Source organism: Tauraco erythrolophus, chromosome 8 (genome assembly GCF_009769465.1).
Source record: "Tauraco erythrolophus isolate bTauEry1 chromosome 8, bTauEry1.pri, whole genome shotgun sequence".
Taxonomy (NCBI): Eukaryota; Metazoa; Chordata; class Aves; order Musophagiformes; family Musophagidae; genus Tauraco; species Tauraco erythrolophus.
In genome coordinates this window covers 37,737,523-37,762,396 of record NC_141472.1, presented here as the reverse complement: position 1 = coordinate 37,762,396, position 24,874 = coordinate 37,737,523, and the positions used below count along the sequence as shown (strand labels likewise).

The 24,874-nt window shown below is 37.0% G+C and overlaps 1 protein-coding gene across 1 annotated transcript in view; it reads left to right on the top strand.

Annotated features, from left to right (window-relative positions):
* The window catches only part of DARS1 (aspartyl-tRNA synthetase 1), a 42,170-nt gene extending 19,754 nt beyond the window's left edge, over positions 1 to 22,416 (top strand). The window contains 13 exon segments of the mRNA XM_086615549.1: positions 752 to 854; positions 2,080 to 2,160; positions 2,626 to 2,685; positions 10,735 to 10,846; positions 13,072 to 13,190; positions 13,192 to 13,207; positions 14,386 to 14,533; positions 15,337 to 15,483; positions 16,527 to 16,569; positions 17,244 to 17,324; positions 17,820 to 17,931; positions 18,882 to 18,953; positions 20,684 to 22,416. Coding sequence (XP_086471675.1) covers positions 752 to 854; positions 2,080 to 2,160; positions 2,626 to 2,685; positions 10,735 to 10,846; positions 13,072 to 13,190; positions 13,192 to 13,207; positions 14,386 to 14,533; positions 15,337 to 15,483; positions 16,527 to 16,569; positions 17,244 to 17,324; positions 17,820 to 17,931; positions 18,882 to 18,953; positions 20,684 to 20,775 — 1,186 coding nt within the window. The 3' untranslated portion in view covers positions 20,776 to 22,416.
* The last annotated feature ends 2,458 nt before the right edge of the window (positions 22,417 to 24,874 follow it).

Genomic DNA, 24,874 nt, shown 5'->3' with positions numbered 1-24,874 from the left:
CTAGCAAAGAGACAGAGTGAAAATACATTTCCAGTGAGGGTGAGATTATCTGTAGGAAATTACTAGTGTAAGGTCCAGTACCTTAAATACCTAAATAAAAACTACTCTTACAAATTATTTTCTCATCTGTGACTCTTGAGGCTTTTGTTATTGTTTGCTTATAACACACATACTTTAATATTTTGAAGACTTTCAAGATGTTATATGGTGTTTTCATGTACTATTAGTGACCATTAGTGGAGAGCAATTAAGATGTGCTCTGTCCTAGAGAAATGACAAGCATCTTGCATCTTTCAGTAACAAGTCATGTAGTTTAAACAAGCTCTATCAGTTTTGATTTTCCCTTCCAGATCTAGGACTTGCTTTCAGTTTGTTGTTCTGCTGGTTAAGACACATCTTTCAGATAATTGCATCAGCTGACACATACAAGAGTGTATGTGGCCTAGAAAAAGAACTATATGTGACTTGTCAGTTTATGTATACACACACAAAGAATGAGCAAGCACTAAGCTTAATCATAATTCTTTCCCTCCCAAGTCTTCCATCCCAGTTGGTATTTATTGTGGCTGGGAATATTTTAACAAAGTTCTTCATTACTTAGTTTATATATAAAAAAAGTAACTTTACCTAAATCTTTAGCTCTGTTATGTTGTCCTAGTGGGCTGTACACTGCATGAACATCCTACTGCTCAGTACTGAGTCTGATGCAACGTGCAATAAAATTTAGTAAGCTTACTATCTTTATTGACAGCATCAACAAAGAGAGCATTGTGGATGTGGAAGGCGTTGTGAGGAAAGCACATCAGAAAATCGGAGGTTGTACTCAGCAAGATGTTGAGCTTCACGTTCAAAGGGTAAATTTTTGAGCAAATGGAGCACTGGTTATCTGTCTGTCTATCTACATATATAAACTGTGTCAGTAAGCAGTCCCATACGAGAGAAATAAACTGCTTTAAACTACAAATTTCAGTGTGTCATACATAAACATGAAACATTTCTGGGTTTAAGAGATTTGATTTTTAGAATTTCCTATTTTTATCTGCCGTTTGAATTACCATACCAAGTAAAACAAATATCTCACCGGAATAATTTGGCTAGGAATGCTTGTAATTCTAGTTTTTGATGCTTAACTGCAGCAGATACTGTAATAAAAAGTCTACTTTTTTTTAAGTGCAAGTCAGAAGTTTCTTCTTTATCAGAAAGTTACAATCTTCCCCTTAGTAAAATGGAATGGAATTCATAACTCTCAACAAAAGTAAAGCACTAGCTTAACAGTGTGGAAGCTCTTGAAATCTCAGATTCCAGTAGCTTGTGCTGTAGGGCTGGAGGAAGTGCAACTTTATAATTTGTTTAAATAGAAAGCGTATTTAAACCTTTATGTAATATCCTTTCCTTCTAAAGATTTTTCAGCCAAACTGTGTGCCTACAATACGGCTGAAACAGCCACCTCAGGAGTAGAGTACAATAGCTATTATAGCAGTAAGGTAAATTTTAGCTAACAATGTTGGGGAAAATTCGCAGATTTTGAAGAAACATATTTTAATATATGTGGAGATTGTCATATACTTGATTTTTCTGAGAGGATTTCTGCACCTATGACTAGATTGTAAGGCAAAGCATTCATTCTCTGATTGTATTTTAGATATCTCATAAATTTTCAATCTGAAATTACTCTTTCAGACATAATCAGATGATAAGTAAAATACTGCATTAACAGTGAAAAGAACAGGGTGATCTTGCTAGAACCAGAACCTAAAACTGTGTGAAATCTAGTTGTTTCAGACCTGGCATTCATGCCAGTAGGCTTGTCCCTCAGGCAGTTTGTACTTACTGAGCTCAATGCTTCCCAGAAGAAAAAAAGATATTTTTAATATTTCAAAAGGAAAATAAGAACTAAGCACTTCCGGTATTGTCATGAGAATGCACTCATGTATTGCAAATATTTGAGTAAAATCACAGCCTTACAGCTAACAGCCTATGCAAACACTGTTTCAAGTCTCTGCCAGAAATATCCTTTCGTAAATCACACCTCCTTTTGAGCTGAGTCTCATGCTATTTCTGTTCCTGTCTCAATTTCAGATCTATGTGATCAGTTTAGCTGAACCCCGACTGCCCTTACAGCTGGATGATGCTGTTCGGCCAGAAGTGGAAGGAGAGGAGGTGAAAACTTTGCATCCTCAAATAGTTTTTATTGTCTTTGTAACTGAACAAAAGCATAAAAGCTAGGCAATGTCCTTAATGCAGTAGTTTTGGGGGTTTGTTTGGCTTGCATTTTACATCGTTTATGTTGTCCAGGCTTATGTTAGAAATCTCTATAGCTTTGATGTCTGCTGAACTGCAGTAGAAGGTCAAAACCAGAGGGTTCACCGCCTGGTGTCCGTGCCTTCTGGATCCTCATAGTTGGGTTCTGCCTGTGACCTCTGGGAGAAGTTCCACCTTAAGTTTTGCTACGCTGCCAGTTTACTGTATGTTCTTTCTAGAATGATCTAGAAATTCTACTGAACTTAGTAGCCCTTGGCTTTTAGCCAAAGGATGTTTTTCTCCATTGATTTTGTTTTGTTGTTTGATTTTGGTTTTTTTTTTGAGGTGTATGTATTCATTAGGTTTTTTTGCACAACTGTTTAGGATGGAAGAGCTACTGTAAACCAAGATACAAGACTGGACAACAGAGTCATTGATCTGAGGGTAAGGAACATGCTGTGTTGCATGCTTTCCTGCAAGTGTTTATTCTTCACATTTCTAATCCATAAAGCGATAAAAGTCATGGATTTGATGGAAGTATATTGTTGGCCAGAGGAAAAATAAACAACGTATTTTTCTATTTGTGAGTGGCATGGTGAAAACATAGGGGGTTTTAATCCTAAACATTCACCTTTCCTGACAATCAAAAAACACGTCTTAGTAGTTTAAAGGTGAACTTTTAGATTTTGGCATGTGGCCATGTACATCTGGGCTGGACTGAATAGGGACAATTCAGAGACAACATTTTGTCTCAAATTTAGTCTTTGATACCCAAAAACTGTAGTAACAGCTCAGTTTTGAAGTATAAGATGGAAGTTTTGAATTTAGTGTGTAATTGAGGTGCTGTAATGCATGTCTCGCAAGTGAAATTGTACCAGGCCGTGATACCAATCTCATTCTCTTAGTTTCTTCCACAGCATTCATATCTTTTTTCTTTTTTTTTTTTTCTGAAACACCTTTCTTCATCCAGGTCATAGATACATAGGCTTCTGTGAATTCATACACCTCCCAGATATTTACTCTTTCTGATGAGCAGCAAAAAACTATGTACTAAATCACTTACAGAACTTTTCTTCTTTTTTAATGAATCGGCAACTAACACTAACCGTGTAAGTAACTAACTGTTAATATTTACACGAGGCTTTCTGATCTTTTCCTATATTTGGCTCTGCACAATAAAATTTTAATTAACTTTTCATTGAATTAAGAGTGTGCTTAGCTCATTTTTATGGTGTGTCTAGTACTGCCTTCAAAGTTCTGATAATGGCAGGTTCTCAATAAATCAATCTATGGACCTGGGAAATAAAGCAAAAAAGTCAGTTTGTTATTGGAAAATTTGGAAAAGTTCTGGCACTGAGATGCTTAAAGCATTTGAACATCTGATCTCCCTATTTCAGCAACTGAAACTACTTGTGCAAATTGTTTTACTTGTACCAAAGTTAATTGCTTTTTACTTGACCTTATGTATAATACTGAGCAACTTCAATTTGTGATTACTTTTCAGGATACTCAGTATCTCATCATACTGATCTCTTCATCTGTGTCTTAAATTAAGCCTTTGATGAAAAGAATTCTAAACTAATTGTTGAAAGTGAAAATCATCTAAAGGATCATCAGCTTTTGGTAGTGGTAAGGCAGTGTATTAAATTGAAGGGAGAACTCTGGGATGCTCAAAGTGCAAGTTTTGCTTGAACTTCTGGTGATGAAGAAAACTACTCAACAGCACTCCAGAGAAACTTAAGAAAATCCATTGAATTAATGAAATACCTGTATAATAAACTGGAAAGAGCCATGAACCCCCAAAGAGAACAGAGAAACAATACAAAAGGAAATAACAGTTAAAAACAGTAGCTGAAAATAATGGCATGAAAGTATCCTTGGCTGTAATTCGGATGAGGGCATCTGCAGAGTAAAACCTGAGAAGGTATATAGTAATGGGAAAAGAAGGAAGACTGTAATGCCAGAATAAACACAAGAGATGGAACAGAAAGCAGTCGGTTAAAATTCTTCCATCCCTGTACACATTCAGTAGTCCAGCAGGATTCTCCCAGTACTTCTTATATATATCTGCCAGTATAGTAATAGAACATGAGTTGTCAGTGTTCTGCCTGGAGGGTACAGCTGGTGAGCTAAGTGGATGCTGCTATAACCTTTTCTAACTTACATGTCCCAACCATTGTTGGTACACCATTTATTCAGCAATGTTTGGCACCTTATTTTGAGATCCAAACCTTAACTCTGCCTTCTACAGGAGCTATTTTTCTGCTTAGCTTGAACAGCTGCCACGATGTGATGCTGAACAGCTATTTCATGCTAAACAGGAATTCAGGTTAACTTTTTACTAAATTGATGGAGGGATGAAATGTCAATTCTCAATACTTCAGTGTCTTATACCTCATCCTCTGCATGCACCCATGACTGGATGTAGCCTGGCCACAGCTTTCCCTTGATTAGGCTTAGATATCTGTCTTGCTTTGCTCCTATGTACAGGAAAAGTTTCTGTCTCTGACTGTGTCACATTTGTGTGTGTCTCTTCTGTTCCACTTTTCATTATTTGTTTCAGAACAAAAGCAGATTATTTTAGAACAATAGGCTCCTGCCTGTTCGTAAGTTTGCTTTGTGTGTTCTGCAGGAGCTTTGCTTGTGCAAAAGAAGATTCTAAATAGTTATGTGTTACTGTGACCTGTTTTTTTTTTTTTTAAAGAGAGAGCTGAATAAGCACAAAAGGTATTTATTTAATGGAGAAAGGGGAAATCCCAGTGGCAATACATGCACATATGTACGTGCACATCTTAAGCGCTCTATGCAGTGGAATCACAAGAGCAGGACACGAAGGCAGTTTGTCCTTAAAAATAACTAAAAAAAAAACCACTAAAAAGTAGTAATTGATTTTCAGTGATTTGGTTGTGTAGATTGGAGCAAATAGTGGATTAGTACAAATGAGACTTCAGAGAGTCCCTAGTGTTTCCAATACACTGCATAAGTAGGTATGTTCTGAGGAGGATTAGAAGACATGATGTGTTGAAAGCTCAGAGAGATACCTGAAACCATTGTTAGCCACTGCTCTCCCATACCTCTTCCTTCTAGGAAAACCATATCATGGTTGGCAGGGAAGAAATGTTAACAGAGTAGTTTTTACAGAGATGCTGTGATGATCTGTTCCTACAAGTGTGGGAGGAAGTCCAACCACAGACATATGTACCACTTAGTTCTGGTTTCCTCAGTGCCCCAGTTTTTTTATGGAAGAAAGAGGTCATCTAACATCAAAAAGAAAGATACTGTTTCTTGGAGAAAGATGTAGCAAACTAAATGCATTGATCTTGGCTAGACTCAGACTAAAAAAAGTCCTTAGTATGGAATTAAAATTATTTTTGTCCATTTAAGTACAGTCTTTAAAGTAGTTAAATAGTTTAACTAATTTTAAGTAGTGATTAATCAGTGAGTTCATTGGATAGGGCCAAATCGTGATAAAGTGGAGCTGTGAAACTCAGTTATTGCATGAATGAAAGGGTCTGGTTTTCCAAAAATGGCGTCACTCCATCCAGCTAGGATGTCTACCAAGGAGAGTTTGTGATGCAACAGAAGGAGTGCAATTAATAATAAGGAAATTACATTAGTAGAGATGTAATATGCAAAGTATTCTACAGAGAATACAAATCTTCCGTTCTTGTGTACTTGTGAAAATAGACGTGAGTAGTGCACTGTTTTTAACAGTCTTGCATTTTGGTTGCTGACAAAGATCTTCCAGAGGTTTCTGGTAGTTTTTTTGAGGTTAAGGATGGGAAGTACTTAAATGCCAAGATCCCAAGCTGTTGCTGTAGTTGTTATTTCAATTTATGAAGGGAAAATGGTGATTATTTAGGGTGGAGGGGCTTTAAAAATCCTTTCCAAGGAATGATGACTGAGAAAGAATTAATCTGTTGTGACGGCTTAACTCATAAAATATGGATCAAATCCTTGTGGAGTAGAAAAATTGTGGCTGTAGAGACAAGAGATCTGGTAAGAAGAAAGAAGAGTCCTTGTATAGACCAGGTTTTCTTTCACGTGTCCACGAGGAAACTGCTGTTGACCTCAGCATCTATTTTTCATGATAGCTTAATGAAAGTCAAACCAATTGATTCTGGATATATTTGATTTGCTGTTCCTTTATTGGAACAATTGAAAAAGACATACTGGAGTACTGATTGTGTTTTTAAATCTTTACTTTTCTGCTGCTCTTAACTGAAGTATTCAGTGATTTGTAGACCTCCCATGTCTGTAAAACACCTACAGAAACCATATTTCATGAAGATCTGTGATAGATGAAAAACAATGAAGAAAAGACAAGTGAAACACTGATTTTTGGGTTTTGCTTCTTAGTATATCTTCCTCTGAAGAAAAAATCAATTCAGGCTCATCAGGTTTTGACAATGGACCTGACTGATGTCCGTGGTCTGGCTTATTTTTGATGTCCAGCAGAGTTTTTATCTTAACAGTATCTGTCCAAATTTGACTAGAATTACATGCGTTTTGCAGTCCTGATGCTATAATTGTGCCTGCTAATGTACAGCTCGTTGAGACCAAAGCATAGTCTTTTTAGGATCAGTATTATCCTGTTTAAACTGCTCAGGGTAGAGCATAAACATTAAACTGTATCTCTCATAGTTTATGGATGTCAGACTATGTTATATGCTGATCCAACTGCAAACTGATCTTAATGTGTTTTGTTTTCAAAATACTTGATTACTTCAAGCTTGATTTCATTGTGTTGAATTCAATTTACTCATTGCAAAAGCTGTGTTTTTCCTGACTGAGTTCAAGTTGTAATGAACAAGCAGATGTACAGTTTATTTTATTGTGGGTAGTGATTTGATGGTGAAGACATAACACAGTCCCAGTCGTTCAGACAACGAACTTCATGTTCATATCTGCTTGTGCTATAAGCAGTATTGAAATTTGAATAAAAGTTGACTTCAATCACATAGGAGTTAAAAAATTGTTATTTAACGTAAAACCTATTTCCTAGGAAAACTTCATGGCTAATTTATATAGTAGAGGAGTTACAAAACTATTTACATTATTTAAAGTAATGTATATTACTTAAAAGAATATAGATTGCATTATTTTCCTTTTTTATTTAGCCTACTTTATGTGTTTAGTGATTGTTCATGATGGAAGAGAGGTGGTTACAGCAGGCAAACAGAAAAGCAAAACCGAGGTGAGAACAGAACAAATTGTACAGCTGATGTGAGAGTAAAAAGAAAAGTTCACAACGTTGCACGTCTGTGCCTCAGTCGTACCTCCTTGAGATACGATCACGTAAGGTGTTAATTCTGTCCTCAATTCTACTGAAACACATTTGTTGGTCTCTGGCAACTTACGTGGCTGTGATTATTCTAACACTGCAGCTTGTGCTGAATAAAAGATGGTAACTGTTTTTACAATCTTGCTTATAGTGTTAAATTATGCTCTGTTCTATTATGAATATTTTCCTTTGTGGCATTTAAAGAATAAACACACAAGTGAAATTAGGAGTGAGTTTATGACCAAAGCTTATATTTCAGCATTGTTAGCTAAACATGTTGTGGGGGGGTTTTTTGTTTGTTTTGGTTTTGGTTTTTGTTGTTGCTTTTTGGTTGGTTGGTTAGGTTTTTTTTTTCTGCTATCTGTAACAAAGATGATTTTTAAAAATAATGAATCTTCCTGTAAAATCTAATCTGCAGACCAAGTTAAAACATTAACACTGTTAACTGCAACAGTTAATTAACATTAACAGTTAACTGTTAATGTTAACAGCATTTAAGTGGCCTAAGTTTATTTCTGTTTCTGCTTAACTCTCAAAGGAATATTTACCCTTTCCTATAGTCTCAGATAAGATAGTTTGTCAATATGTGTGTGGAAGAATTCATATTAGAGTAAACACTACAGGAAAAGAATGCCATGGCAAAATATTTTTAAGACAAAGGTAAAAATAAATTCATTTTGACAGCTGTGTCTGTCTTTAGTTTGCTGTGGTAGCTCAAATGGCAACTGCGTCACCTAACGCTGTATCAAACATGGTAATATACATACCAGCATCTCCTTTAAAGACAGGATAACAGCTGGAATTACTTTCTTCCCATAAATTCACTCTCTTTTTGTCCTAAATATTACTCCAGTGCAAAGGATGTAATTAAATCTGAAAAGTTTTGCTCCATGTTTAGATACAGAATCATCTTTTAAAATCTTTGGAAAGTTCTTGTAGCACATAAAACTTTTGAGGTGATCCATTTGACTCCACTGCACGTTGACAGTTGCAGATCTTTAGGAGCTTTTCTCAAATGTCTTGCTGGTCAGTTTAATTCTTGTGAGGAGACTGCAGTATCACAAATTCTCAACTGTTATCCTTGTTGGCAGTCTCTGAATGAATGGGCAGTGAAACTCAGCTACCTTTAGTAGAAAGAAGAGGGGTCTTGTCATAGCGAATTTGAGGTAGGGAGAATTGCTGCTTGTTCTTTCCTTGGTGTGTAGTTAAATAAAAGCTTCAGTGTCTGGATCTGTGAATTTGGCTGCTTTCATGTTGGCTTTTAAGCGTAATTTATCATTATAGATGAGATTAGGAAGACAGAGTACTCTGCATCCTTACTAAAGCCAGGAGGAATTACTACCTGATGAACTATTGTTAGTGGAGCACTGTGTTAGTTATTGACTGGCTGTGGTTTTGTGCACACTGTTAGGTGAGAACAAGTGACTGCTTTCAGATTGGGTTGAGCAACCATTTTTCTTTTTCTTAGGACTATATGACTTAGGACTGCCTTCTTACGTGCTCCAGCATGAAACTGGTGTTGGTTCATCGGAAGGGTAGAGGAGGCATTGTTACTGTCCTACTTTAAATAAATCTTACGCATTTTGCCTCTTAGCATTTTTAGAAATTCATCTAGTTTATCAAAAACTGTATTGGTTAAGCCAAATGCAACTGTTTAAGTTGTCATCTCTTGGAAATGTTGTTCACCTTCTAAGTAGGAGATGGTTAAGAAAAAAAAAAAATCCCTTTGAATCATCCCAGTTCTTTGAAGTAACATAGCCAAATTATGCCCAGAACTCAGGCAAAGTCTTAGCATATATCTGCTTCTGGGAGACCTGTGTGAAAAAGGTGAAAGAGTTTGAAGGTACTTTTGTAACTGTTGCTCAAAACCTCATTTCCTTCATTTTGAAAGTAGTGGGAGTAGCGGCTGTGGTTAGTGCTATCAGACAGTGAGAGCTGCTAGCTATTATTTACTAGTCTCAACCACTCACACTCCTGAGATACTTTATCGGTCGGCTAAAATTGCAAATAACTCCAAATTACTACAGATGTGCAGTATTATTACAGTTTTCTCTTTTGGTTTTTCTGTGAAGCGATATCTTTGTCTTGCAGAGATGATGGTTATTTCAACATGTATACTGACTGACTGTCTAAATTTGAGTGCTTATATAATTTGTTTTGGTTGGGGGTTTTTTGTTTTGTGGTTTGGTAGGAGTCATGTGAAAAAGCCCACAAGGCTCTTCCTACCCTAACTGAAAAGTTGAGTACCTTTCAGAAAGGAGAAGTAAACAGTGCTATGACGCAGTTTGTCATGAAGAACTGTTCTTTTAGTTGTTTGCAAGAATTCGTTAGGTTCTATACGTGCTTCTGGGTTACTAACTGTCAGGTCTGAAACGCTGCGAGCACAAAATCAGATATGGGTTCAGTGTTGACGTATTGCAGTGTTTTCAGTGTTCGCTAAGGGCTTTTTTTTCTTCATGCTAAAGCCCAAGAGTGTGACAGGAACATTTAGTGTAGGTATTTGCTAGCCAGATAAGTAGCTTAAGTGTGGCACGTACATAAACAAAAAGATGATAATAATTCAGCTAAATCTACTTTTGTTTTCAGCTAAATGTACTTTTGAGGTAAATTTTGAAAAGACAGGACTGCAGTTCATATGATCGGGTGTTATGTGGACTGGTTTAGATGCTCGGAGTTTAGACCTTGGTTTTGGGATGTTTTTGTGGCAGTGTTGTACGTGGTGAACATGTGGCTGTGTTTTTACATGACAAATGTTGTATTTGGTAGCCTTCAATAGATACGAACATTTCTACCTTACGTAAGTTATTGAGGGTTTTGCTTTTATCATGCACTTTATATTCCTGCAACTGTTCTAGTTCAGTGTGCTGAAAGCTTTTTAATAGGTTTAGTGTTTTTATTGAATTTCTTCTTGAAAAACCTTTACTTGCAGGAGCACATCTCATAAATCAGTGATCTTAAAATGCAGAATTGACCGTAGTGCCTCCTTTATAACTGAATATGCCATAAATTGAAATGAGGAGTTTCTCTTGTTTCCTTTGCTGTTTCTTTTTGTGTAATAACCAATTACCGATTTGCACTTTTCTCTATTTAGGCAAATACAATAATCAAGTGTTCCTAAGATAAGAGATTCATCCTTCCAGCCATCCGCAAAAAGTAACAGAGTCAGGGAAAACTAACTTAGGATTCATTATTTTATCTTCTTCTCATAGACGTCCACTAGTCAGGCGATCTTCTGCCTTCAGTCTGGTATTTGTCAGCTTTTCCGAGAAACCCTTATTCGCAAGGGATTTGTGGAAATTCAGACTCCCAAAATCATTTCAGGTATTGTATATGTGATCCAGCAACTACAGGTCTGCTTCTTTTACAGTCACTCAGCGTACCTATCTGCCAAAAATTTAGTAACTTTTTATTTAGAAAAGATCAAGTTCTGTGTCTAATTTAGATGCAACATAGCAAAGTTCTTCTAGCAGGTATCAAAGTTGTTCTATTTTTCTCCTGACTTTGGATGTTAAAAAAGTGATCAGTATTATTTATACCCGACCTAAGTACTCTGCAGTGCTTTTAAAGTTTTAATTTGGTTACATACAGATGTCTGATCATACGCATCGTCCTTCAAATCAGTGTTCTCAATGTTAAGCACTGCCGGTTCCATTCCCAGTATCAAAAAACCCCCACTCTAATTTAGATTAAAAGCAGCTTCCATCATAAAGAAGTCACAAGAAACATATCATGGTATAAAAGGTTATGCCATTACATACAATATGTCACTTCTTTAGCAATAAGCATATGGCTGAATGGAAGGTGGGGACTTTTTTCTGAAAGTGTGGCATAACAGCTTCAGCCCAACTAAAAGTGGAAATGTAGATTTTGCTTCTAGTTCTGTTGTTGATCTGCTGTATTGTTTTCAAAAGTCAAATTACTTGATTTACTGATGGATGTTTTTCTTCCATCTTCTTGGTGTTCTTTGAGGCCTTGTTGATGTCGCTAAGACATATGTCATGGAAAATGTAGGGCAGATTATTTGTATTATTATCACAGAATCATAGAATCATCTGGTTGGAAGAGACCTTCAAGATCATCGAGTCCAAGCATTCACCCTGCACTGTCAGGGTCCCTAAACCATGTTGCTCAACATCAAATCCACATGGTTTTTAAACATCTCCAGGGATGGGGACTCCACCACCTCCCTGGGCAGCCTGTTCCAATACTTCACAACCCTCTCTGGAAAGAAATTTTTCCTGATATCTAACCTAAATTTCCCCTGGTGCAACTTGAGGCCATTCCCTCTCGTTCTGTCATTCATAAAGTGGGAGAAGAGACCGACCCCCATCTCCCTACAACTTCCTTTCAGGTAATTGTAGAGAGCGATAAGGTCCCCCCTGAGCCTCTTCTCCAGACTAAACAGTCCCAGCTCCCTCAGCCGCTCCTCATAGGACAAGTTCTCTAAACCCTTCACTAGTTTCATTGCCCTTCTCTGAACCTGCTCCAGCATCTCAACGTCCTTCTAAATGATACGAATTATAATTTTTGAATTATGTGTGCATTCATTACATGCATACATTTTGCCTACTGAATTTTATACTTCTGTATTTATATTTTTGAAGACAGCTCTTGACTGAGATAAAAAAGGGCTTTTTAACAAAACACATGTAAGCGACTATTCTTTCAACACGGAAAGTATTGTTGAACTGTAAGATTAGGTAACTTTTTTCCTACAGAGACAGTTGAAACAGCATGAAGTACTAAAGACTCCCAAGTAGTTTATTTACGTAGGACCTTTGAGGAAGTGTGCTATTCTTGCTGTGCAGTGTACCATTGAAAGCAAGCAAGCAAGCATCCTATTGTTTGAATGAGATCATATTTTGTAAAAATAACTGTTAAGTTGGCGCTATCCTTACAAAATTTCAAATTTAAATATCATAGCCGTTCTGAGGTTTGAGATTTTAAGTTACCTGTATATTAAAAAGTAACTGTAAATATTCTCTGAAACCATTTCAATGGGCGTAGTGGTAACGAGAGAAAATAAACATTCATTTCCGTGGAATGGTTAGTAATAATAATAATTAGTACTTTGCCTAGAGTTACCTTAACATTAGAACTTTCGAAAATTATTAACTGATCTTTCACTCCGGATGGTCCTGGCAAAACAGGACATGCACTTTCATCTCGGCCTCTGCAGTTAACCTCTGGAAGCCTGCGTCATTGATAAAGATTGGTTTCCACAGAAATGCTGGGCTGCAAGTAAATGTGGTGGCACAAGCATGCATTCTCTGCTGTTCTCACTCTAAGGTGGGGGACTGCTGGGAATAGTAACATTTTAAACTACCCCAGCTAAATTTGCACATTTGCAAGACAATGTGTAACAATCCTGAGCTGCAAAACTTCCCTTAGCATTAATGGATACAATTATATCTTTTTCCTCTGAGATGCTTTGAAGAAAAATCTCCTTCTGATCTCTAAATATAAGACCAATAGTCTATCATTCTATGTCTGATTTATTTTTTATGTTTTTATTTTAATAATTACTGCAACTGTTTGCTTTTCAGCTGCCAGTGAAGGAGGAGCCAACGTGTTTACTGTGTCATACTTCAAAAGCAGTGCCTACCTGGCTCAGTCCCCACAGCTGTACAAGCAGATGTGTATATGTGCTGACTTTGAAAAGGTTTTTTTGCGTTGGGCCAGGTAAGAAATGCGTTGGTTTATCTGAAGTGTGATGTGTGCAATGATGGCTTTTGGCAGCTGTGGTACAAATAAGATAACGCAAACACAGAAAGCTTTGGATGGTTTCACTTAATATAGTTTCACTTACCAAACACAAATTTCAGTTGGGGCGACTAATGAGAGTAAAGTTGACAGAGAAGTTGCTGGAACAAAACTAAAATGCTGAAGTAAGGGAGGGGTGCTCTTCTCCAGTGCCTGCTGTTCTGTGAGGAGAAAGAATAGAGTTGCGTTGGAAATTGGTAATATGATGAAGTTAGTAAAACATGGAACAACACAAATTACTGAAGCTCTGGTTTCCTATCAGCCATGCCCAGTAGTGGCCTAATTGCCTTTAGTGGCACAGTAGTAAGCAGTTAAAATAGGCAAGCTAGGTTTTGTGTACTTCAGAATGCATATTAACATATATTTATCCTTTGCTTTTGTGTATGTACCAAACAACTTCATTTAGAAAATGCATACTTTTAACTGGGCTGTAATTAACTAATAAAAAATTAATAATTTCCACTTTCATGCTCTCTCTTTCTCAAAAGCTGGTAGGACTTGGCCTCTTTAGCTGGCAATCTGGCATTTTTTTTCTAAGACCTCAAAGAGGTTTAAAGATACATGAGCTGGAAATGCTGGAAAACAGGTCAATAACAGCTTATAAAATTAAAAAAAGGTGCAAGTAATTCAGAAGATCTTAAATTTCTTGTTAATTACTAACAAATGACTCATGGTTTATAGGAAGACATGTTTATAATAGACTCGTATATCTGAAGAAAAACCCCCAGAAAACATACACGTGCACAAGTCCATTTCCTCTGAAAAAGGCAGTTTTCAAATCTGAAAGTTCCTGTGTGCTTGAAAGCTTGTCTGTTTTTTTTCACTTCTGTCTGTTGGTCTAACAAGGTACTGCCTCTCTATGACTCTTGTCTGTCTTTTATCCTTTGCGCACCACAGCTACAACAATGCTGTCACTGTTGTATAAATGATGCTCTGAGGCAGCTAGTTTTCTTTTTGTTTTTCAGTGAGAATTGTCATGTCTAAATACAGCATTGTCTGCCTGATCCAAATGCTGATGTGATTGATTGTCACTGTTATTTTTCAAAATTGAATGATAGTTTCAGGTTAGTTAGAACTTCTCTTGTTTAATTTTACAGTTTTTCGAGCTGAGGACTCCAATACGCACAGACACCTGACCGAGTTTGTTGGTCTGGATATTGAAATGGCTTTTAACTATCACTATCATGAAGTGGTAGATGAGATTGCAGATACCTTGGTGCAGATATTCAAGGGACTTCAGGAAAGGTAATGAGAGCATCTTCCATTTCACGAGCAACTTCATTTGTTTGAGATCTCTTGCACTGTGGTATGAAATGAGTATTTTATCCTCAGCTTGTTGGGTAATCATTAGTAATCTGATTTACAGCAAAACTTCAAACATTTTTGATTCACTCAACTATTTCTTTGTGCTTGACTTTTAAAGTTCACTCAAGCTATAGGCCAGCGAACTATTTTTAGCCTGAGTTGCACCTCCTAGAGTATGCTAGCTTCCACTAGGAAAACTTGTTTACAAAGTTTATTTTGTAAACAAAGATTTATTTTCCATTATGCACAGTCTAACTCATTAAAAAGCCAGGCCAGAAGTTTAGGAAGTGGTTTTCTTTTGCTTTCAGATTAGACTACCTTGCCAGCAAAAATGCAAATCTTTTCAGCTGTCTAGAAGGAAATTTCTCTTTTATATTTGAAATAAAATATTACTCAAATCAAAGAAGAACGCAGGTAAATACTGCAAGCCAAAGGGATGATTTTTCGATGTCTTTACTGCGAAAATTTGACCTAGTCAGTTGTTTCTTACAAAAGGAATAAACCAGAAGTTAACAGTAAAATATTAACATGTATATCACTGAAGTAGATGCATTAACTTACGTGAAACATTTCATTAGGATTGTACAGAATTTCTCCAGAAGTGTCTTTAAAACAGTTTTTTATGTTGTAAGAGGGACCTCTTGTGGCAACATTATGTTGCCATTGCAAAATCATTATTGGATCCAAGAAGAGCACATTTCTTGATTGGTTTTTTGGTTCTGTTCTTGTTTCCTCATATATAGATTCCAAACTGAAATTCAGACAGTGAACAAACAGTTCCCGTGTGAGCCATTTAAGTTTTTGGAGCCAACTCTGAGGCTGGAATACTGTGAAGCTGTGGCCATGCTTAGAGAGGCTGGTGTTGAGATGGGTGATGAAGAAGATCTGAGGTACATTGGCAGTACACAAATGTGTCAGAATCTTGTGAAAGTGGTAGTAAAGTGTCGGGTTTGTGCTGTGCAACTTACAGCCCTCAAGACCTCAAGAAGGAACCACAAGAGGAATTATTTTAGAGGAATAAGTAATACTCATATTCAGATCTTTTGACAAATAAATGAGTAGATATGAAAATAGTTCTTTCTTTTAAAGTAGACTATGCATACAAACTCTGAAATCCAAACGCAAATAATTTACCACATTAAGTTAGAGTACCTTGGACCTTCTAAGGATAAGCAGCATTTTTTTTTTCTAACAATTGCAGTCCTTCATGTGAATTGTCACGTGTCTTCGAATAGGATTAAACAAAAAGATTCTTCAGTCTTAAGGTCATTCTTTTCAATAACACCTTCCATTTCTTCTTTCCACCTTTCAGGAAAATGATTAAACAATCATTATTACATTCCTATTGACTTACTGAAAGATGGGTTTAATTACTGATTAAATATAAACTTTTCTAGAGATACTTAATAAATTAAAACATTTCTGTTCTTTCCCATAATATATCCAGTACCCTTAGGATAACGTGTGATTTTACAGTTAAATAATCTGTGTGTCAAAGAAGTTTCAATCATAAGAGTTTGATAGAGCAAAATAATTTCCTCAGCAACTGCTTACGATGTTTCTCACTTTTAACTGTGCCTCAGAAGAAAGGGCTGCACAAGGTAAACGCCAATAGAGTACACAATTCTTCAGTAAGCAGAATATGGTGACTAAGAAGTAGTTATATTAAAAATATGTAAAGTTCTATAAAGAATATCTTTAGATAATAGTTAATTTAAGGGATTTCTAGGACCAATACGAAATACTTAGAACCAAAATATACTTTATTTCTGAAATTTCTGTCTGCACAATCCTAAATATTCAAAAACTACTACTAGATTTTCTAAAGGGCAGGGTGCAGCAGATCTGTAGCTTTAAAACTTTTTAGCTTTATGAAGTATAGAAACAGTACAAGTTCAAATCACTTAATTTTAATGGTGATAATCTTTTTCAGCACACCTAATGAAAAGCTCCTGGGACGCCTGGTAAAGGAAAAGGTAACTTATTTTAGAATAAATAAATTTGTCATTGAATCTGACACCTGATGCCATGGAGTCATTAGGTTAGTATAAATGCCTGCTTCATGTAAAAGAACTTTTTACATGCTCATTGAGAATACAGTATCTCAGAAAATGCAGAAGTTGTGAAGTTTGTGATTAGCATAACCATTTTTCAATTGTCTGACTGCATTCCTGTTTTGCTGCTGCCTATTTAATCTACTGACAGTTTTGTGTTTATCATTAATGAGCTATTTCAAACCATTTTCAATCTTTTATATTCATTTCTATCGTGTTATACTGAGTACACCGAACAGCATACATTCCAAAACCAGTTCTTACAATAATTAAAAAAAAAAAAACAACAAACTGGATTCTAACTAAATCTATGGGGGAAGATGAGATCTTTGGGAAAAAAATAAGTACCTATTACTACAGTAAGAAATTTTACTGCTAAACATTTGTAAGTTTACACTAGTATTGGAAAACTGAAAAGTAATACACCGCTTTCATTGATAACTATTATTTTTTAGGACGATACTGTCAAATTTGTGAAAAGTTATTGGGAGATTTTTTATTTTATTTCAAAGATTCACTGGTTGTGTCTTCCTCTTGTAATTTGTTCTTCACGTCATTTTCTCTCATACTAAGTGTTTTTAATTACCTTCTTTCAGTATGACACAGACTTCTATATTCTTGACAAATACCCTCTTGCTGTGAGGCCTTTTTATACAATGCCAGACCCAGTAAACCCTGTAAGTAAAATTCTTTGTGGTTGTCAATGAATTTTTTTTTAGTTTAAATTATTCTGTGTAGGCATAACGTGATGAAATAGATGAAGTGTATGTATAGGACCTGCTGTTATAGTTACAGTTACAATTCTGATAATAAGATCGGGTCAGTGTTACATGACTTGTAAAATGCCTCAGAAAATATGCTTTTTTATGTTGTTAGAAATTCCCCAGTTTATTCCTAAATCCAGGTAAACATCTTTAGAGCATCTTTTGCTGGGCTAACTACATGCAAGTGTAATGGTTACAAAGGGCATGTGGATGAACTTCAGTTTTTTAAATCAGCTCCAGTCTAATGAGAGGAGCAAAAGGGCTGTAATTCCCAGGCAGACTCCAAATACATTATGCTCTTACTGCACAGCTTTGGATATCATAAGTGAAGTTATTGAGAGGTGGATATTTGCCACCTAACAATGAAGCAACTGTAGGTAGGAAATAAACTCATCTTTGTTTTTCCAGAAAAACTCTAACTCTTATGATATGTTCATGAGAGGGGAAGAGATCTTGTCTGGAGCTCAGAGAATTCACGATCCTCAGCTGCTGACGGAGAGAGCCCAGCATCATGGCATCGGTAACAAGTTCAAACAGCATGAAGCTGAATTTGAAATAATATAAATTGTGGTTGGATTTGTTTCCTGCAGAGGAAGAATTTGGGGCAGAATTTGTTATATGGCAGTAGTGCTAAAATCACAGTACTGTTTCATTCCTAATGTTAAATCCATCTGATTCTGGTTAGCCATTTTAATCCAGAGTGGTGGTATTAAGAATCTAGGTAGTTTCCCAGCAACACCTTGATGAAAAGGAATTGTTTCTGAGGGCTTTAGAGAGAATGTAATGCAGGAAATACCTTCAACAGAATGAGGGTAGACAAACAAGTCTCACGCAGTTGTACCTCTCTGTTCTCTTACAAACTTTTTACAGAGTACTCTAGCAGAGTCTTGGTCGGCTGTCCTTTTTAAATCTTGAACTGAGAGCAAATAAGCGAAGTGTTTGTTGGTGAAATTTAAAAGAACGAAAAAAAGACTCAGGAGGGACAAGGCCAGCTAATAGTAGAAGGATAAAAGAGTAAATCAGGTGGAGATCACGAGAGTAAAATGTAGATTGAAATTATGTTTTCAGTGAATGGCAAAGTGGAGTGGCAGGTAGGCAGTAGCAAAAAAGGAGTCTCTGCCAATGTAACAAGAATGAAATGTAGTTGCTAAATCCTCAGTTTCTCACTGCAGCTTATTCAAGAAGTCACCATTTTCCCTAAGTTACAATGAACAGCTGGGCTTAGCTCTTACTCGATTCTAGAATTTCTTCCTTGATTAAGTTATTAACAAAGTTATAAACCAAAACAGTTACAGTCATAATTTCTAGATAGTCCTGGATAATTTACATGTTTAATGAATAAAAAACCTCACTGTTAGTTTGTAAGTTAAACTGGTAAATTTTTTTGTTGTGTTTGCAGTTCTCTAGTCACTTGTATGTTTGGCTTTGGGTTCATTAAGCAGGTGAGAAACATATCTTTTTCCTCTCTAGATTTGGAGAAGATAAAGGCTTATATCGATTCCTTTCGTTTTGGTGCACCTCCACATGCAGGTGGTGGAATAGGTAAGTATCTGTATTTTATTTTGTCTTGTGTTAGTCTGAGCTTAATTTAAACTGCTCAGTTTCAAGCAGAGTTCAATATAAAATTCAGAATAGTTGCCTTGTTAGGTAAATGTCTGGGGCTGTTTATCCTGGAGAATTTAAGGAGAGAAGCTAAAATGAAAGAGTCATCTCAAAATATTAATGGCACGGTCTGGCAAGTTTAAAAAGTAGGTGATCACAAGAAAAAATGCTGATTTATTAGGCAGATACATCACTTTCAAATTAGACCAATGAGCAATATTTAAGGTAGCAAGAAAATACTGTATTATGTATGGAGATGTCCTAGACTACTGATACCATAAAGCACCAGCCTCTTAGCGCATTTGATAAAGCTGTTCTGCAATGAGGGGAAATAAGTGATTGCTTCTGTCTTATTCAGTGATGTGACTGAATGTCACTGATCAGTTTGGCTGGTGCTAATTGTTTCAGCAAAGGTATTGAGGCTTCGTGTCTTGAATGTGAGTATTTTACATATTAAAATGAAGAAAAAGATAGGTTTTAGGCATCTTAATGATAACAATTTACAGTTACGCACATTGCTTTCATTAGCAGGATGAAATCTGTTCACGCATATGAAAATGGGACACTTTGTAGGTCCTGATAGATAAAGAAAATAATTTCTTTGATTCAGTCCTTCTGCATTTGCCGTACTTTTATAAAGTATATTCTGTACATTCTCAGCATGTTCTCAGAACAGCTTCCTAAGTATGCCTCCAGTAAATGCATTAGATCTGCGATGCACTATTGAGACAACTGGTTTGAAATACCTACAAGATGTAAGTGTCCATTATCGTGCAGTGATTGCGAGCAGAGGAGATGCAGCATTTGTAGGTGATCCAAAATCATTTAGGCCAGTCAGAATTGATATCAAAGAAGCCGAAGCTACATCTCTTCTCCAGAGTAAATGCTCCACGTGGCACATCCCAGAGATCAGGCCAGGTGCCAGCCAAACAGGAGATGCTGTGAGAATTAACACTGGTTTCTAGCTGTTTCAGATGGAAACCTTAACATAGGAGGGCAGTGGGTGAAAGCTGGTATGCATCTGGGTTTTGTCTTAGCAACGCTGGGGTGTGTATGTAGCCCTGTGGATTAGGAAGTCCTTCCATGTTCCAGAGTGCACACATAACCTTTGAGATTTCAGGAAGAAAGAACACAGTGACCAGTGAAATAATTATTATCGTAAAGATATCTGCAGATAGTTGTACAGGTACATATGGCTGAATCTACATTTTTCTACTGTAGAGGGTTTGGAAAAAACTTCCCCAACTGAGTTTTTACTGTAGTTGCTTGTGGCACGTAACGTCTCTTACTCTGACGCTGTTAAGACCGGTTTGGAGCATACTTGTGTTACTGTAGTCAAGATCCAGTTCTCCTGATTACGCACCTCCTGTTTTGATTTTCTACACTGTCTTTCTTGAAAGCCCAAAGTGATTCAGAGCTGGGTTGAGTCTCTGGTACCATTGCTTATTGATATGTGTTCCAAACCAAGTCTGTGTCATGGCAGAAGGCACTGTATGTAAAATCCCTCATTTTTGGCTCTAGCACCTTTCTGTAGTAGGACGTGCTAACACGTACATCTCAGTCTTTGCTCACGCTACTGCGTGAGGCTGGCTGGAGATGTAAAGTACCTTTAGCTTCTTAAGAGATTCAAACAAAATGACTGTACTGATGGCTTTTTGCATTTGTTTTAGGGCTGGAAAGAGTAACCATGCTGTACCTAGGGCTGCATAATGTTCGTCAGACTTCGATGTTCCCACGGGATCCCAAACGACTGACACCCTAACATGAGCTGCTTTTGGAAGTTTGAGATGATTTGCCCTGCGAATACGATACGATTACAAGCATATCCCCTTCTACTGATGAACCTGTATTGATTGGAGCATTATAATATGCAATAAAAAAGAGAACATCTCATTTACTAAGGTGCCACAATATTTTTTTTTTATCTTCAGCTGTTTATTTAAAAGAAAATATTTTAACAGATCAAGACTCTTTGTATTGGCAACTGCACACATTTTTACTGAAAATGTGATATTTTGAGTTAATATTCTAGTGTCATATTAACTCGTATCATGTTTCTAAACATTTTAATAAATTATGCAATAAAAATGCTGCATTTTTAACTTATGTCAGCAAGGTTGAATATTCTGAAGTACAGAATTGGCTCAAAGCTAAAATAACTGGATGCTTGCAAATTAAAAATCAGAAGGAAACCAGCCAATTGTTAGTTTACATGAGCATCAGGTAGAGAAGTAGGTGAGCACAAGAACGTTCTTAGAAAGTCTTCATATGAAATTGTGAAAATAGGTTGCAATAAATCTCTCAAAGTAAATTGGATACAATATCTGTCTTTCTGGGTTTTGCTTTGTATCCTCACAAGATAATCATGCATCGGTAAGAGTGGTTTTTGGATTTTTTTAATGATGCAGTAATTGCCTAAAGTTTAAATTTATTTTCTTTCTATCTTCTCCCCTTTTTTTGAAAGTTTTATACAAGCCATAGGCCTGTTCTTTATTTTGTGTTACTATTCGAGAATGGATAGAAGGTTACACACACTCACGGAATACACAAGGGATGTGTAATACTCTCAGAAAACAAATGGACAGTGAGTTTGAGACCAGGTCGTGTGTTTTCCTGCCTGACCCATCCTCTGGCATAACAAAACAAATCAGCAAGGATTTCGTGTATCTATTGCCAATGAAAGAAAAGCAAATTATGTAAGCCAACCTATGTCAGAGGTTTTTTTTTTTCATTTATAAATGCTGTGAACAGCACAAGTGGTGTACATTTAGAGAAATTGGGTGTTTCTGTAAGGCAGAGTACTTCTAAAATTGTTTCTAGACATCCTTTTTTCTCAAATGAATCATTTGCTTGAACCTCCTCAATTTGCAGTGATGTGCAAAGCTACTTCTCTTCCTCCTCTTCCGAGCCCAAAGGATGTGCCTTGCGTTTGGAGAGGAACCAGTGTATTTGAAACTTCCTTTTATGAACTGCATCTGATAATTGCTTTTCAAATTTAAAACATTTTTGTAAGTGCGGATGCCAAAGAACAAAGGATTAAATTCCTTCCTTAGGCACTGCAGTAGAGTTACTCTAATATTCATACATGTTTGTGATTCCTGACTTAATTTTTGCTTAACATTTTACATGATAAAGCTTTCAGTAGGAGGTACGGTTTAGACAGTCTGTGTTACTGTTGCTACCTTGATTTTTAAATGTCAGAGAAGTCACAGATTGGTTATTCTACAGAAAGGTCAGTGAGACTGCATATAAATTGTGTAGAATTTCACAAAAGGGCAAATCATCTTTTGCAGCTGCCATTGAACAAGACTTAATTTTAATGTTTTGTGACAAGAGTTCTCCATTAGAAAACAATCATACTAAAGGTCAGTTAGGTAAAGTACTGGAAATGTAGAAGTTAAACTTTGTTTGGAAGTCACACAATTAAAGGAATAACATACTTTGCAGCTTTGCTTACGAGTCTGTTGTAATTAATTTACCACAGAATCCTCCCCACATTATTAACTTTAAAATCTTGCATTGTACCCGGTTGTACTTTACGAAGCGAAGTGGATTATAAACACAGCTTATCATCACAGACTTATTACTGATGAATCCATGTTTCAAAACAGTTGTTTATTCAGCTAAGCCAACTGGAATGAATTCAATTTGATTACTTTTGTTCATACACAACTGGTAACGTATTCCACATCGGAAGCACATCCTTCTAATAAGGAGCAAAATTAGTGACTTACATTTCATGTCAACAAAAAAAATATGCTGAGAACTACGTTTCTTGCTCTAGATTTGGTGGCAGGTTTTGTGCATGCATTCCTGTAACGACTGTGCTTATCCCAATTCTGTTAAGAGTTATTTGAGCTCACCTTGTTCTGTGATTTATTCACAGTAGCTGCATAAGAACAAGAATACAGATGGAGACCCTGATTCGTTTGTATACAAAACCCTTTCATGCAGTTTTTCTTAGCTAACTGAAAATAATTATGATCATAAATCAAAATGCATTTGTCCTGAATGTAATCTTAACAAGATACTTTAGTGGGAGCTGTGCATTGTTAGGACTTAGTTTGAAACCTTGCAAACAGTAATTTCTGAACTTTATGTTGCTTTGATAGGTAGCAACTCTGGTTTGGTAGTTCTGGAAAAGTCAAACTTGTCTACTTTTTTATTTCCAGTAACTTGCAGGAAGTTTAGCATTTTACATGCAGTCAACATTGCTGCTGCTTCTCCACCAGTTAAAATGTGCTCTTTTTTTTTTTCTTTCATGATATACAGATGGTAGTTACAATCATGCAGTTTTTTAAACTAGAGAACTAAAAAGGATATTGGTAAGGAATAGCCAGGGAGTCATCTGCTCAAAACAAACACAAAACTTGAGTTTGCTTCTGAAGTTTTCCTGTGGAAACCCATCTGTGTTCACTGAGCTGCCTGAATCTGCCCAGCAGGAAAGAAGACTGACTGTTCTTCTGGAAGCGAAGTGCAGGACCAGTTCCCCATAGCTGCGCACACCTGTTGGGGGTTAACCCCGGTGGGCAGCTAAGCACCACGCAAGCCTGCCCAGTGGGCCAAGGGCAGAGGAACTGAAGAGTAAAAGCAGGAAAACTTTGTGTTTCCACCCCGAGCCAGTCAGTTCCAGGTGTATTGGACACCTCTTCACGTGAAAGCAAACTGTGGCCTGTGCTTTGCTGCCAAGGGGATGGAGGAGAATGCATTGGCACTATCCATTGTGGCACACCGCTCAGCTGCCTGGGATTCCAGCGTGTCCTGTATGGTGGCATGATTTCATTCAGGCCACGGGAGTCCACTGTTAACCTCCAGCCCACGCACCTGCACCACTTCCCCCATACACCCTGCAGCCATGGGTCCCCTTTGAGCATGTTCCTGTGTGCCAAGAAGAGCCTGGAAAAATCAGAAAGCCTGGAAAAACCACACGTTTTCTTGACAGCCATCTCTAGAGTATACAACTTGCCCAAACAGATTTTTGTTTGGGTATTACCATTATCCACATGCAGGTTGGGGGATTTTTTGTGTGTGTGTGTGGAGAGAAAATTAGCAAAAACCAGCAGAAATTATCTAGGACAAATTATTATTTATTTTAAATTAAACAAGCGTCACAACTAGCTTCCACTTGTGCACGTTTTTTCTAGTATGATCTCACAAAACACAATTTATTCGCTGCAAGTTACTAAGTTCTATGATTTTCCTCTTTTCTTTAGATTTAAAACAGCATGTGAGCACACAATAGATTGTAAACAGTTGCCCAGTTTTTCCTCTACTTTGCCACCTCTTTAACCCTTAGCCATCTTCAAAAAGCAACAAAACCCACACAACTCACAAAGCTGTAATTATGTACCGAAGCATAACGATCCGCATTAATGTAACACCAACTTTCAAAAAAAGACTAACCCGACCAGAACCTCCACTCCGACCTCTGCATTGGAAAGTGAGCGAGCCGTACAGAGCTGAATCTTACCGCACCCAAAAAACCCCAAATCACCAGGCAGATGTTACCATCTTGAGAACACTTTCCATTCGGTGTATGGCACGTGCACCGTCGCATGAAATGACATCAGTGCGGAAGCTCGCGCTGTTATCGCTTTTTAAAGGGCTTCGGAACGGAAGGGGTCAGCCCTTCGCTGCTTTAATTACAGCGAAATTCACAGTTTAGGCGGAGATTAATGACTTCGCAGGTGGCAGAGCAATTCTAAGCAATTTTTCATAGATACCGAAACGGTTCCTGCTGGCAGGTGCCGTGTGCCACCAGCTGCCGTTCAGCAGTGGCTGTCAGCCATGGCATCACTTGGAAAACGCTACCTTGGACCATCCTACCCATAAATCCAGGGTTACAAACCTGGAGCCCGACC